At 51.7% G+C, this 14,826-nt stretch overlaps 6 protein-coding genes across 6 annotated transcripts; 4 read left to right on the forward strand and 2 right to left on the reverse strand.

The window, feature by feature from the left end:
• Positions 1-15: 15 nt before the first annotated feature.
• Positions 16-702, forward strand: GT037_006612 (dna replication complex gins protein psf3; the record flags this gene model as incomplete). The annotated part of the gene is made up of 4 exons (XM_038931659.1): positions 16-188; positions 240-429; positions 479-587; positions 635-702. The coding sequence occupies 4 exons, from the start codon at positions 16-18 to the stop codon at positions 700-702; spliced, it is 540 nt and encodes a 179-aa protein (XP_038786156.1).
• Positions 703-974: 272 nt separating this feature from the next.
• Positions 975-2,693, reverse strand: GT037_006613 (uncharacterized protein; the record flags this gene model as incomplete). Its single annotated transcript, XM_038931660.1, has 2 exons — positions 975-2,378; positions 2,553-2,693. 2 exons carry the CDS (start codon positions 2,691-2,693, stop codon positions 975-977), a joined length of 1,545 nt encoding a protein of 514 aa, XP_038786157.1.
• Positions 2,694-3,122: 429 nt separating this feature from the next.
• On the forward strand, positions 3,123-4,304 carry GT037_006614 (dehydrodolichyl diphosphate synthase; the record flags this gene model as incomplete). The annotated part of the gene is made up of 3 exons (XM_038931661.1): positions 3,123-3,344; positions 3,398-3,657; positions 3,704-4,304. The coding sequence occupies 3 exons, from the start codon at positions 3,123-3,125 to the stop codon at positions 4,302-4,304; spliced, it is 1,083 nt and encodes a 360-aa protein (XP_038786158.1).
• Positions 4,305-4,924: 620 nt separating this feature from the next.
• GT037_006615 (alpha beta-hydrolase) lies at positions 4,925-9,982 on the forward strand (the record flags this gene model as incomplete). Its single annotated transcript, XM_038931662.1, has 6 exons — positions 4,925-5,831; positions 6,008-6,057; positions 6,703-6,732; positions 6,784-8,101; positions 8,163-8,979; positions 9,181-9,982. 6 exons carry the CDS (start codon positions 4,925-4,927, stop codon positions 9,980-9,982), a joined length of 3,924 nt encoding a protein of 1,307 aa, XP_038786159.1.
• Positions 9,983-10,778: 796 nt separating this feature from the next.
• On the forward strand, positions 10,779-11,381 carry GT037_006616 (zinc ion binding; the record flags this gene model as incomplete). Its single annotated transcript, XM_038931663.1, has 1 exon — positions 10,779-11,381. The coding sequence occupies one exon, from the start codon at positions 10,779-10,781 to the stop codon at positions 11,379-11,381; it is 603 nt and encodes a 200-aa protein (XP_038786160.1).
• A 180-nt stretch (positions 11,382-11,561) lies between these two features.
• Positions 11,562-13,435, reverse strand: GT037_006617 (uncharacterized protein; the record flags this gene model as incomplete). The annotated part of the gene is made up of 5 exons (XM_038931664.1): positions 11,562-11,869; positions 11,933-12,300; positions 12,354-12,713; positions 12,765-13,095; positions 13,147-13,435. 5 exons carry the CDS (start codon positions 13,433-13,435, stop codon positions 11,562-11,564), a joined length of 1,656 nt encoding a protein of 551 aa, XP_038786161.1.
• Positions 13,436-14,826: the final 1,391 nt, after the last annotated feature.

The following is a 14,826-nucleotide window of genomic DNA, read 5'->3' on the forward strand; positions in this document are numbered from 1 at the left end:
CTCCTACAGCGAAGGATGGGTTCCTACTACGACGTAGACGCAATCCTTACCGATGCACAAAAGGTACCATGTACTTTCGAGCTTACCGTTCCTGGCCTCGGCTATCTCGAGGGTAACATGAGCGGCGACATGAAGCAGGGTTCAAAAGTCGAGCTTCCACTATGGCTGGGCGAGATGCTTGCATTGAGGTAAACAACCATGGTCATCATATGCACATTCCATGTTTACAATATCTACAGTCAAAGTCTAAATACATCTTCTCTTGTGACCATCGACCCTCCATCCGCCCTATCTCCGCGTGTTCTGAACGCCCTCAAAGCTGACCCGAGAACCGTCGATTTACGAGCTCTCGCCCCACACTTCTACAATCTTGGCGCACGAATCCTGGAACTGTTTGAGGAGGAAGAAATGATCGAGGTGCTAAGCGATGTAAGTTCTGCTCTAGATTAATGCAACGACGTCGTGCTAACCCGCATAGACATTCAAGGCCAGGGCGGCTCTCATAGCCGATCAAGCCCATAATCCACGAGGTGCGTTAGGCGAAGGCGCCGACTTCATGCGAGGCCTGGATGAGAATGAGCGGCAACGTAAGTGCTGGCCCAGTTTCGCCATATAACTGCTAACCACTGTCAAGTGTTTCGTGCAGCACACGATAGCGCAAAGGGCGTACGGACGTGGATGGCAGATCTGAAGAAGAAATGAAGATAGTCGCAGGATTGCACAAATAAGAGCTGCCAGATGGCTGGTCAGGAGGGGTGGAAGCATCGACTCGCAGGACCTTTGGAAAATCAGAATCGATGACTGCACGACGTAATGATGGTTGACAAAAGCGCATGAGAAGAAGCACAACAACATCAAAAGACGATTGTGACGGTAGTTGTGAGGCAAGCAGCTGTTCGAGCCTACCTTCGAGTACGATACAATACCTTCAAGCAACTAGCAAGCGAATTGAAGATTTGTACGGTGTTCCATGTTTACCGCATTGCCGCACCAAGATTGCTGTTTTGCAATAGTATAGCCAACTGCTCGGGCGGGTAGCCCAAAAAGACAGGCCCATTGAACACCATCTGCGGGACCAGTTTCGGACCTTCGGGCTCTCTAGGCTGTTGCGGTTCTGGGGCGGGGGGTTGTGGTGGGCGTTCTGTAGGCGGTACATGTGTTGTTGGAGCCCGAGGCTGCGACTGTGGCGGTAAACCAAAGTGTGATACTTCGGGCTGTTGCGGTGTTTGTCCCATCATAGCACGGTGATCGATGGGGCATTTGCCAGTCTTGTGAGGTGTCTCGCCAATCGGACGACCAGTGTCAAGTGGCAGTTGTGGCGATGCTGTTGGTACAGAGCCCACCGAGGATGAGCTCTCAGCGTTGGTGTACTTTGCAGGTATCGAGATGCCCCAGGGCCGACTTGGTGATTCGCCAACCCTGACTTCTTTTAGCGGCCGGTCCCGATCAAAGTGGGCGGTCCTTGTCTCGTCTAATGTATGCTCCTCTGGCTCTTCCTCAGGTGGTGGGGTGCCATCGTTGAGACTTGCCGAAACAGCTGAGGCCCAGTTTTGCACCTTGGTATCAGCCTTTGCGTTGGTGTCTAGGTGAAGCTCTGCCTCCGGCTCTTCTTCGATAGCATCATCAGGATCTTCAGGAAGCCACACTTGGTGCTTCTGCCCTAAGCCCTGGATCATATTGACCAGATTGCCATACTTGCGATCGAGCTGCTCTATGCTCTCTTGGTTACTCTGGAAGCGCGTGATGCAGACCTCATGGCTTCTCGGCAGCTCATGTTTGTGTTTCTCAAAGTATTTAGCCACCTCTTCAGGATTATGTTGGTCGAGGAATCGAATGGGGCACACGGCAGCAGAGCCTGACGCCGCTACTGACGCGGTGACCGACGCAGGATTATTGCTGCATATTTCAGCACGGATAGGGTCGGTGAACGAGGGACGTTTTGATCTTCGACCGCGTACGCTTAATCGGGACGTCGAGCTACGTGGAGTGGCAAGCGGGCTGCCTCTGCCACTACCGGATGCGAAGGGACAGGCGAGTTTACTAGGTGTTCCAGCAACAGTGAAGTCTTTCTCTATTGGTGACGTGGCTCTATTGGTCTGTATCTCAGGTAACGGGGCGGGTTTGTCTGCGGACGGACCACTCCATATTTTTACACTGCTATTATTCTCAGACGCATGCAGCTTGACAGCAGCCTCCTCGGCCTTCTGGATGACCAGTGCTCGGCTCTTGCGCTCTACATCATCGCTATTTGCCAACTGCCCCACCAAATTCAAATGTATCCGAGGTTGTTCGTCTCCAACGCGCTCAAGGTCTTGCAGGAAAGTAAGGTGGTCTTGCGACAACGTGTTGGGAGTGAAGCGTTTCAAAAGATCAAGATACTGTTCATCGTCAGCTGTGTCGGCAGAGGTAATTGTGTGCTGAGATGTAAGGCGGTTGTCCGGTTCAGTACATGATAATAAAAGATTGTCTGTCAATGCCGCTGTGCAGCTGCAGGTCTAGAGCTAAAATGTATCATCATAGGAGAGGAAGGTTTGCGAAGAGTCGCCACGTACCTGTTGCTTTGCCCACGAGAGCTTGCTTTCCAGCTGTTTTTGCTGGTCGAATAAAACCTGGTATTCTCCACTAAGCGCGGCAAAGCCTTCAACGAGCTGCTCAGCGAGCTCTGTCACAGTGTTCTGAGCCTCTTCGGCCATGACAAGGTTAGTGAAGTGATGCGTGTAATGCTACTGCAGGGCAGAAGAGCGCAGCAATGATGACGCGGCAAGTGAGGCTCGCAGTCGGGAAAGAAGAAAGAAGAACGGAAGCTCGGCAAAGACTATAGCTTCGGAAGCGACGGTTAGTCCGCGCCACGCTTAGTCACGCCTCACCAGCCACTCACCGCTGCAAGAGCCACCCGATGCTCCATTGCTTGGGAGTCGCGTCACGGCTCGCTGCGCCTTGAATACGTTACGTAGCATCTTACCGTTGGCATCAATTCTTATACACCATGATACCCTGACTGTTGTTCCACAATTGCATCGAATCGCTCCCCTCGTTAACGTAGAAAAGCACGTTGCACTCCCCCCGATATTTCGAAGCTCCTACCCTACAGACCCAAGCCAAGCACCTCAACAATATTCACCATGGGCTCCCTCCACGATTCCCGTATACACAAGTGGTTTGCGACGTCGCCGCCCGTCGCATGGACAGTCAGGCAGCTACGAGAGCTCCTCATTGGGTCGCTGAAGCAAGGCCCCATTCCGCAACATGTTGCGTTCGTCATGGATGGTAACAGGCGATTTGCGCGAAACCACCATATTGAGACAGTCGAAGGACACAATCTCGGGTTTGAGTCGTTAGCAAGGGTACGGGTGACTGGCATTCAGGTGTCGCAACGTTATGCTAACATCGCTACCAGATCCTCGAAGTCTGCTACAAAACTGGCGTCAAGGTTGTCACCATCTATGCATTCAGCATAGAGAACTTCAAGCGCTCGAAGCATGAAGTTGATGCGCTCATGTCTATGGCAAAGGTGAAGCTGCAACAACTGGCTGAGCACGGAGCTCTGCTGGATCGCTATGGTGCATCCGTCCGAGTGCTGGGGCAGCGCGAGCTCATCAGCCCAGACGTACTGGTGGCTGTGGACAAGGCTGTTGCCATGACAGCACACAATAAGAAGTGCGTTGACTTTCGATCCATGAAGAGTATCGCTGACCATGACCAGAGCTGTGCTCAACGTCTGTTTCCCCTACACGTCACGGCACGAAATCACGACCGCGGTCATGAAGACTGTCGAGACGTACAGCACGCCGATACACAACCTGCCTACCCCCTCTAAGCGAACCTTTTCCGAATCGCACATAACCCAGACTATTCGCAAGCAAATGTTGGAGGAGGACACGGAAGGTATAGTGGAACAGTCTGACTCGCGGCCGGCGTCGCCCTCGTCCAAGGAAGCGACTGCGGCTGACGATGGGCGTTCCTCGTCAACTTCGACCGCCATCAACTCGCCTGAGAAGGATGACTTGCATAATGGGCCGACATTTCTGGATCCAGAGTCAATTAGTGCTCAAACTTTAAACGACAACATGATGACGGCTGACGCCCCGCCCCTCGACCTGCTTGTTCGTACCTCTGGCGTTGAGCGGCTGAGCGACTTCATGCTCTGGCAAGCACACGAGAACACTTCTATCGTGTTTCTCAAGTGTCTGTGGCCCGAGTTCGATCTGTGGCAGTTTTTGCCTGTGCTTGTAGAATGGCAGTGGCAGCAGAAGAAGCTGCAGGAGGAGCAGCAGCGGACTCGTGGGCGACCCAAGTCAGACTGAGCGCATCCAGTGCAGCATATGGCGCAAAGCCCTCGCAAGCCATACAACGAGGCAGATCTGAACTTGAGCGAGCATCAAAGATACCCAAGACAAAGCATTCTATTCGTCAACCACTATTCTTTCCACAGCAAACCATATCTTGTAATACATGTCGATCTCGCACTATCGTGGCACGTGTGCATATGCGCAGCTAATGGCCCGCCCATGTCTTGACCGTTTGTGGTTTGCGACCGAACATGCGACACCGCGGACATGCACTAGCTCGTTCCTAGCGCACCGAAGAGCTTCAAACGTCATCTCACCCCCGGAATAACAACCGCTACTAGGGAGCTCCAGCCGGGGTGTGAGCTGAACATGACTTATAATCCGCGCGTTCCGCAGCACCGGGCGGCCATGGCAGCTGTCGTCAGATCCAGAGCATGTAACCTGATCGTGCTTATCGCCCAGTGACACAGCTTACGCACAGGTACCACTTGTTTGGGCCCGGCTACCGACTTCTAAGATAGACTACTTCTTATCAGCAACTTGTTTGGAAAATCCTTGATCTCCTTATAAGCAAGGCACCCTCGCCTCTGGTAACCAGTGCCAATTGCTGGCGCAACAGCAGTAGCGACAACACCATGAACGCCCCAAACCTTCTGACGATACCTATCGAGTTGCGCGAACTCATATACGGCTTCCTCTTCAGCAGTCATACCATCCGGCATGGCTTTAAACATGCCGGTGCCCCTGGCGACGACGCAGAGCCTTCTAATCGCATAGCGCTCCTGCTCAGCTGTCGCCAGGTCTTCGCCGAGGCGCATCGCCATCTTCCACTCAACTGCACTCTACATTTCCGCGGCACAGAGAATCTACTCGAAACACTCCTCTCCGTTGATCAGAGCGTAGTGACGCGACTCCGCCACATTCGAGTTCGTGCGTACCCTTTCCCGTTGTACTCTTCAGGGAGCTCGCAGTACTACCCTACATACTATGCAGCGAATGCGTTCACTCTGCTCCCTGGTCTTTGTCTGGATACGTTGGTTGTAGAGGATTGCTGGCATGGTTTCGGTCTGGGTGATGCTTGGCGAGATGTTACAACTTACTTCGACATCGAGACTCTTCTGAACAGTGACGCTTGGAAGGAACTGACGTATATCACACCGTGTACCGATTTCATTGCCTCGGGCTACGACCACCGGCGCAAACGGTCGGCGCAACCCGAGAACTGGGATGCGCTAATTAAAGAACGCGATGGAGAGGAGTACGGCGCAGAGGTCAAGATGTACATCGTTCCTTATGCGCAGCACACGGCGACTGGAGACGAGAAGACAGAAGACGGGCGCATAATGCAGCCATGGGCAGCAAAGCCAGGCCACGAAGTCAACGAGAATTGGCGCATCGCGGGACCGGAGCAGGACATGAAGGGCGAGGTGAGGATTATCGCAAAGAGAGGTAAGAGGTCGAGAGCTGTACAGCTTGGGCTTGCCGGAAAGAGGACCTGGGAAGAGTTGAAAGGAAAAGAAGCCGGCGGCTTCGCTCCTGAAGGTGAGCAGTATTCCGAAGCGAGTAATGCGACTACAGCTAGCTTACACAACGCAGGATGGATACCATACCACAATGACATGGCCGATGCAGTTGGTTGGATATATGGGGGCCACGGGAGGAGGATGCAACTTGCAAACGCTGCCTTACACAGCTGACTACATCGATTCACAACGCAGCCTATCTACGCGCCTTGGATGTCAACCACGCCAACTCACACCTAAAGGTGGTAAAATTAGCGGCCCCATGGTGGCTTTGTAGATCCTTGTAAGCATTTAGCCTATGTGTACCCGACACTGGGGTGCGACCAGTTTCATGCCGTACACGGATTCCTGGGATGCGATGTGGCGTGGTCCTTACAAGTCAGTCGAATTGCCTCTACACGATGCGCTGCGAAGATACTGAAGAAGTGGGTTTGGAATAGATCAGGATGAATTTTGTGGTATTGGAAGGATATAGTTGCATTATTGTGGTCGCAAGACTATGTCTATTATGATCCCGAAATGGGTAGTCCAAACCATCTCGTAGGATCGCGAGAGCGTACGTGGAATGATGCAAACACCCACTAGCGCTCGAGGCGCGTCAATTTAAACAGGTACCGTCACACAGCCACACACCACTCACCTCGCCGCTGCCTTGCATTGAGCGAGGAGTTCTCCTAATTAGCAAAGTCGCGCTCCGTGGCTTTTGGGAGGTGAAGGGAAGTCGCGGTACAAATACGTCCGTTATGGCACACCAATTATCTATCGTTGACGTCTTCTCTTCACTTCTTCGACTCGCGGGACCAGAAATGCGGAACGGCGCATTGCTTGGTTGTAACAATCAGGCCGCTGCGGCACCTCATAGGTCTCTTATTCTCATTCCCATGCGATAGCTTTCCGCTGCCCAGGTTCTCGTCAACATGGTAAGCACACTAACCGCCTGCGCATGCTGGCCAACCACTGACGGATATTAGATCCAACCACCCGCCATCGTTCTCGTGTTTGCTCTCCACGCTGGATTATCAGTCGCCCAGCAGTATCCGTTACCTGTAACCTATGATACCGTCATCAAATCGCCCATCGACCCTAGCATCACCATATCCTATAAGACACCCGACGCCCATTCGTGTGCAACGGCTTTCGAGGAGCAGAAGCAGTATACTGGATATGTCAAACTTCCTCCGTTTACGCTTGAGCCGTTCCACCAGGATTACTCAATCAATACCTTCTTCTGGTTCTTCGAGGCACGCGAGAACCCCGAAACGGCTCCATTGACGATCTGGTTGAATGGAGGACCTGGCAGTTCAAGTATGTTCGGGCTTTTCGGAGAGATGGGACCTTGTGAGATTGTAGAAGGCCCAGACGGCAGCTATACCACGCAGACCAGGATCTGGGGATGGGACCGCAGTTCCAACGTACTCTTCATCGACCAACCTACCCAAGTCGGCTTCTCATACGATGAGCTCCGCAACGCTTCGGTGGACTTTAGCATACCTGATTACACTGGTCGGGACGAGCTCATGGAACCTTCCCCGCTTCCTGCTGACGCTCCCGAATGGCGCTTCAAGAACGGCACTTTCCCTTCTGCTATTCGAGCCAATACAGAAAACCTGACTATTGTTGCCGCACAAGCATCGTGGCACTTCCTCCAAGGATTCCTATCGGCGTTCCCGCAGTACAACCCTGGCGCTCGACCCCACAGCGATACTGTCGAACCCTGTCATGTTAACCTGTTCAGCGAGAGCTACGGTGGTACTTATGGTCCACTTTTCGCCGACTATTATGAGAGCCAGAATGATCGTCGGGAAAAGGGTGAGATTTCATCCGAAGCGCTCGACATCCGGCTTGGGTCACTCGGCATCGTCAACGGTGCAATGGATGTTTACGGATCGGCACTTTTTGGCCTGGAGTTCATGTACAACAACACCTATGGCATCGAAGGCATTGACCTCACTACCTACCAAAACTTGGTATCGGAACTCCACGTAGACATGGGCTGCCAAGATCTGGTGAGACAGTGCGGCGCGTCGGCAGCCCTCAACGACCCCGAAGGTCTTGGTACCAACCAAGACGTTAACGATCTATGCTACAGTGCTATCTACAATTGCACAGCTGTTTCTAGTGTTGCCTACACCACTGGTAGGAGTATTTACGACTTCCGAGCTGGTCCAACGGTCGGGCCTGCTGTCCCACTCGCAGAGTATTTGAACGGAGAAGGTTTCCTACAATCCATTGGCGCACCAGTCAACTTCACCTCCACTAGCTACACCGTTGCAAATGTTTTCCAATACAGTGAGTTACTATATGGTATTTCCGGTTGCCTGCGCAACAATCTTACTAATGTCCTGTCTAGATGGAGACGCGGCCCGCGGAGGGCAAATCGCCGCTTTAGCGGACCTGCTTGCTCGTGGTATCAAAGTCGCCCTCATCTACGGTGACGCTGATGTCATATGCAATTGGTATGGAGGACAAAACTACTCTCTCGAGATTGCTGGTCTTGTTCCAGGATACAAGACGGCTTTCCCAGAGGCTGGGTATGCGGACATTGTTGTGAATGATTCCTACATTGGCGGGGCAGTCCGTCAATACGGCAACCTCTCATTCTCTCGGATTTATGATGCCGGCCACCAAGTACCGTATTACCAGCCAGAGACCGCTTTTACTGTTTTCACTCGCGTCATCCAAGGCGATGACATCAGTATGGGTCGCAGTGTCGATCTGTCCAGCTTTGGTACCGAAGGCCCTAGCACTTCTGATCACAAAAACGACGCAGGAACCTCTCCCGCACCGATTTGCTGGATTCGGGAGGCATATCTCAGCTGTACTGAGGAGGAAAATGCTGGTATTTCTGCAGGAAATGGCACAGTGAAGGCTGGAATATGGTATCCATCGGAGGAAGACATACCAACTAGGGCCTCGCAGGATGTACCCAAGTCGCGGCCCACTTCGACAACCTCAGTGGCTCTGACGGGTGTATATAGCGCTACCAGCACCCCAACAGTCAAGCAGACCTCCGGAGCATCGTCGCTTAGGCTGAACCTGCCATTTCGCCTTTCGCGTCGCGACATCCATGCGGACCTATTGTTGGAGGAAGATGAAGCTTACAGCCATGGGCGCAACGTAAGGAATGGTCTCATTGGAGGTCTTGCTGCGGCTATCGCTCTGCTGTTGTGAGTGCATTGCACTCTTCTCCTATCTGTCATATAGACCAACTCGCACGCTCATTGAAGTCCACTGCCTTCCTTCAACACTTCGCAAACCATTCGTCACATTGTGGCTGTCACATACGTTCTTGTTCCTCAGAGATTGATTTACTGAAAGATGCGGTATAGAGGTCTACTTTCCATGCTGTGTTGCTGCCGATGCTTCAGACGCCGCGAGGTCTACAAAGGGCCCTTTCCGGACGACGGCGAAAGAGGCCCAATCGTTGTCAAGCAGATGATAGATGACGGACCAGCGCCAACGTACTCTGGTCGGCCAATAGCACGTCTGGATCCGATACCAGAGGCAAGCCCAAGACCCAGCGACGATTTGAGAGATAGAACAGCCATCGCGTCAGGCCAGCCAGTATCTATGCCAAATATGGAAGAGGACCCTTTCGTTTCACCCGTCCAGCGATCGACCCCCTTACTGCAAGATGCAGGGCCATTAACACGCGCACCAAGCAGATGGCCTACAGAGACCATTGCAGTGCCCACGCCTCCTCCTGAGCCAGATGTTGTCGCGCCTCTGGAACTGGCGATGTCCGTGCCGCCTACGCCACCAGAGCCCTTGCCAACCACAACAGTGCCGATAGAAACGTCCTCGCCTACCCCAGCACAGCCAGTACCGCCTTTACTTGAGTCAACGCCCTCTCGAGGCCAGGTACCTAAATTAGTACAACATACAACTACGTCTCCCCCTTCCTCGCCACTTCATACTCCGATAAGTGTCCCGCCGTCACCTGGTCCGGAGCCAACCATAGCAACTTTGCTAGCTCCTCCGCAGCCGTCACTCTACGCACGTATCAAGTCTATGTTTATAGCTATACCAGGAGGTCAGGAAGCCGCCGTCCAGACTGACGGTTCTGTTGATCGACGAGTGCTGTTGCCGCGCGTTGTTGTGAGACTGCCTTCTTCCAAGCGTGCACCGAAAGCTGCAATACCAACGTGGTCCACTGAGGTTTGGTTATGATGCAAGACTAAATTACAGGTAGCATTTATGCCGGAAACACGGTGTGTCTTGTTGGTGATGGGATCGCGCGCTTCAAGTAGCCGGCGGCAGTTTTGCTGGTGACTGACGAATCATTGATACTGAAAGACAAGACACAGTATCACGGTAATGAGCGTGGAATTGGTTAGAGAAAACGAGCAATAGCAGGAAATACATTCTCGAGCGCAGAAAGACTATTGTTTCGCATGCATTGACCCGTTTCGAAGTCAATCTATCTCACTACTGTTCTGCCGTCTATACGGCTACCTTGAATCTATCCAAAATGTGGCTAACATGCTAGCAGACCAGATGACTGCGATTTCACCTAGAGTCGGTCACGAACAAACAGGCTCCCTCGTACTTTGCAGTATGCGATTACTATGTTGACGGAAGTGCATGTTCTCATTTTTTGGCAATTGAGCGTTTCTGGTATGGTTGCGAGTACCAATTAATCTGCTGAGAGTCAACGCGAACCGTGGTAGAGAAGCGAAACTGGTTGATCTGATCACTGCAATAGGTCTACAACTTCCATGTCGGTAGTGACGAACAGTCTCAAGCAGAAGCCACTGAGGATATTTGGATTCCTCCAACAATTACAGAAAGCAGTAGAACGACCGTGCACTACTTCACCTTGGTCTGCCTCGAGAAGGAGCGACCCACTACGACCCTCGCCTCACTCTCACAATAGATAACATAGTGAATACTCGCCTTTCCACTGATTTCAGCCCTCTACAAACTCTACTACGGTCACGAACAATTCAACTCTGCCAAAATTGCAATGACAGTCTTTGCAAACAAGCAAGATTTCAACAACCTAGGTCTTGAGCAATTTCGACAGTCGCACACACATGCCTCGCAGGACTGCTCCATATGTCTCCAACCTCTTGCTGTTCACCCCACTAAAGACGGTATCCCCAACCCAAAATGCCATGCCGCGATTCGCGTCGCCGCCTGCGGCCATATTATCGGCAAAGACTGTCTAGACGCCTGGCTTGAGGTTGGTCATACCTGTCCAACATGCAAACGACTACTCTTCGAAGCCACTGGTGATCCTATCACACAGGCAGACATCAACAATATCCTCCGTATACTGGGTCCGAGTTTTGGTGAAGATGCGATCATGGTGGTTGTTGCGCGACTTATGGCCCGTCAGGAACTAGAGCGTGCGCGGATGAGACAGGCACATGAGATCGAAATGGAGAAGATTAAGGCGGAGGAGATGCAGGAAAACTGCGATAAATTTTCGCTTTCTGACGAGGACTTCTTGGATAGTGGTGATGAGATAGATTTTGACGAGGCTGACGACGATAAGGAGATTGAGCTAGGAGAGGATGAGGACGGTGAGTTCGAGAAAGAAGAACAAGACGAGGACCTAAACTAGACTTTATTGGATTGCCGTATTTCGTGGGGCTTTTAGCAGGTTATGGCAGGTTTTTGACGGACGGGCGGCCGCTTTCTTATAGTGTCCAAACCCAGTTTGCTATAGGAGTCTGGAATATGACCTGCATTGGAACTATCGGCGCAAGGAAACCTAGGCTCCTCTATCGTCATTTTCACCTAATCACTTACTCTCAACTCTTAAATTCGTCCACATCAAACCCGTAACCGGCACCTTGGCCACCGCAAATCCAATCAGCACCTTGACTTGCAGGTTATACGCCTCTCCAAACAACATCCTCACCCGCTCGAGAGTTTCAGGTGAAAGATGTTGCACTAGTTCCGTCCTTTCTAGTAAGCTTTCTGCGAGTTCCAAGGGAAGGATATCGGTCAGGTGGGAACGAATGTAAGGTGTGGAGATAGATGTCACAATAGCGATACCGACCAGACCGCCCAAGGTGCGGAACTGCGATGTAGCTGCTGATCCAACGGCTAGTAATTGTTAGTGGCATGACACTTGAAGTTATGCGTATCAGGGTATAATGTGTGACTTACCCAAATCCCTCTTCTCCATCGCATATGGCACAAGCATGATAAGTCCAGAATTGACAAGACCGGTTCCTGTGCCCGCAATGATCTGGTACGCATACTGACTAGCATCGATGTGCGACGAAGTGTCAATCCACGCGAGCAACGTGATACCGAGAACCTCCATCAGAGAGCCTGCGAGGATGATCCAGCATGGCGGTATCCTGGGTTTTCCCATCAAAGCGCCGGCAACTCCACTGCCAAAGGGTACGAAAGCGCCGTATGTGAGGAGGCGGACAGCAGCTGCGAGAGGGGAGAGGCCATTCACAGTGATGTAGCGTTGGGGAATCTGTGCGATGCATACGAACATGACTGTGCCGGAGAGATAGGTATTTCTGGAGTATATGTTAGGGTGGTTCGAGATAATGGTAGAACTTGGCAGACGTACATGATCATGCCCAGCTGTATGCGACTTTGGCAGAAGCGCCAAGGGAAGACAGGCTCCGGATTCGTGCGATGCTGCGTTGCGTACCATTGCCATGTGAAGAAGGCGATCGCGAAAGGTGCAGAAGCAACGAGTAGGGGAAGAACTTTGTTGGACGACCAGGCATAGTCTAGCGATGCTTGTTGCAGACCTGTAGCAAGCAACACAAGAGTTCCCAGCATCAACGTTGCGCCTAGAAAGTCAAGCCGACGGAGAGTCTGTTTTGAGAAAATGGGGTGTTTCTGCTGCGCAGCAGGTTCGTTGAAGAGTGTTCTCGGAAGTGTGAAGCACAGTGAAATGGCAGTAAGAACTCCTACAGGAACGCTGATCATAATGTCAGTAGGCTCAATAAGTTCCTCCAGGAAAAACACATACTTCAAAAGGAAGATCCACCGCCAGCTCCCGTGCAGTGTAATACCACCACCGAGAAGCGGCCCTGTGATCAAACTGAGTGCAAGCACCATGCTAACACCCGCCATGTACTGTGGGAACTTTCTCTTTGGGACAATCTCCATGAACAGGAGTTGAGTGAGTGCGTATACACCACAGCCTCCAATACCCTGGCACCATCTAAACATGATGAGCTGTATGAGTGTCTGGCTAGCCCCACAGAGTGCCGAGAACAAGGTGAAGATGAGTAGTGCAGCAATGAGTGTGTACTTGCGTCCTGCGATGTCCGACAGTTTCGCCCAGATCATCTGGAGACCTTGAATGAGATTAGACAAGCAACTTAATGAGATTGCAATACGATACATACTGCAGTACGTCAACATGTACGCTGTGAAGAGCCATGAGCTCTTCTCGTAGCCACCTAGTTCATCGGTAATGTCCACAATAGCGGTACTGATGATTGTAGACTCGAGAGTCACAAGGAAAATAGAGACCGTAAGACAAGTGTTGATCAGATAGAGCTTGATACCTGTGATATACTTCGATTCATCAGCCGTAACCACGGTCTCGGCTTCATTAGGGGATGAGGTGTCTGTAAACGCCTTCTCGACACTTGAAGTGTCCATCACAATATCGTCTCTCGAAGTAGAAGACATCTTTGTGGTCTGATCTGAAATATCCGTGAACAAGGCCGAACACAAAGGGACAATATATTATAAGAGGGTGACTATCAGGGGTGTAACAACTGTGCCTCCTAGCGAAAGTGAACACATCATTCTCCTTGCACTTACGATAAGACGGTGCCATGCATCACTGGCTATCGAAACGCATGTATCTAACAACGCACGGCGAAGGATACCGTTCAAGTCCTGGCCGTCCGACGGTATCACAAATCAAGCCTTTCAACTGCCGCATGATATTGCGAGCCGATAGTAAGCTGACGGTCCCCAGACGATGGTATCACAAGAACGCCGCAATAAAGATGTTCCTTGGCCCCCATATGCGAGCCGGAGTAAGATGTCTATATGTGTGGCTGTTCTCGGTGTGCCCGAATTCATGTGGGTGGTGAAGGATACGCCCCGAAGGATGGTTGTGGGGGCGGGGCTATGCGATTGGGGCCACTGTTGCCGCCCGCCTCCCGCCCGGGCGTTGCTTGTTGAACCGGGAGAACTAAAAGTCAACAATAGTCTTGTACCGAGAGACTGGTTAAATGCCCGTTCAAGACCCAATTAGCGAGGCCAATATGCAAAGACCTGTGGGTTAACGAATTGTGCAAGGAAGCTACGCCTCTCGTACGCCCTGACGTGGTGAGGTGTAATCGTTGAAAGTGGCGCGACCCGAATACTTTGCGAACGTATCTATGATGGCCTCTTTTCGCGAGACAGGCTCAGTCTTATGAAGGCGCTCGCTTATCTTGGGATCTTTACGACAATTTAGCCTGATGTTTTCACTGTCTCTTAGTTAATCGGTGGAACAACAAAGAATGCAGCGTAAGTGTATAGATTGACCCATACCAACATCACAGTAGAGTCGCGTCCTCTTCGTGTTATCTCTCATATCCATAACCCAGTTTCTGACACGATTGCCGTCGCTGCGAATGTCGGAAGCCGTTCTCCAGACCTGTCGCCAATCTGGCCCCATGGGATGGCGCTTAGACTGGCAGAATTGATGTTGAGATGGCCGTCGTCGCGGTCGGCGACTCAAAGATGGATGACTGCAGACGCGATAGCTTCACAGATCGTGGTTAGCCTCGGTTTTCAGATTGATAACTGCCACCACAGCCGCTTACTTGTGGGTCGCCACTATGCTCGAACAGCCATCGCGCTTACACCCTCAGTAGAACTAACACGAAGAAGAGCCGTGAACCAACCTCAAACTGGGGCACATACATGCGATTTTAGTAGACTATCGAGTGATGAGTTTCTTTGCTGTCGACTCCAAGCGCCACTGCAATCGTGCTGGTATGCCTGATATGCTCGATATGCTGTTAATAGAGACGTCTTTTCTCATGGCCTAGAACAGCGGATAAATCGACGACAGTCAATTA

The sequence above is a fragment of the Alternaria burnsii genome (assembly GCF_013036055.1).
Source record: "Alternaria burnsii strain CBS107.38 chromosome Unknown 752, whole genome shotgun sequence".
Classification (NCBI taxonomy): domain Eukaryota; kingdom Fungi; phylum Ascomycota; class Dothideomycetes; order Pleosporales; family Pleosporaceae; genus Alternaria; species Alternaria burnsii.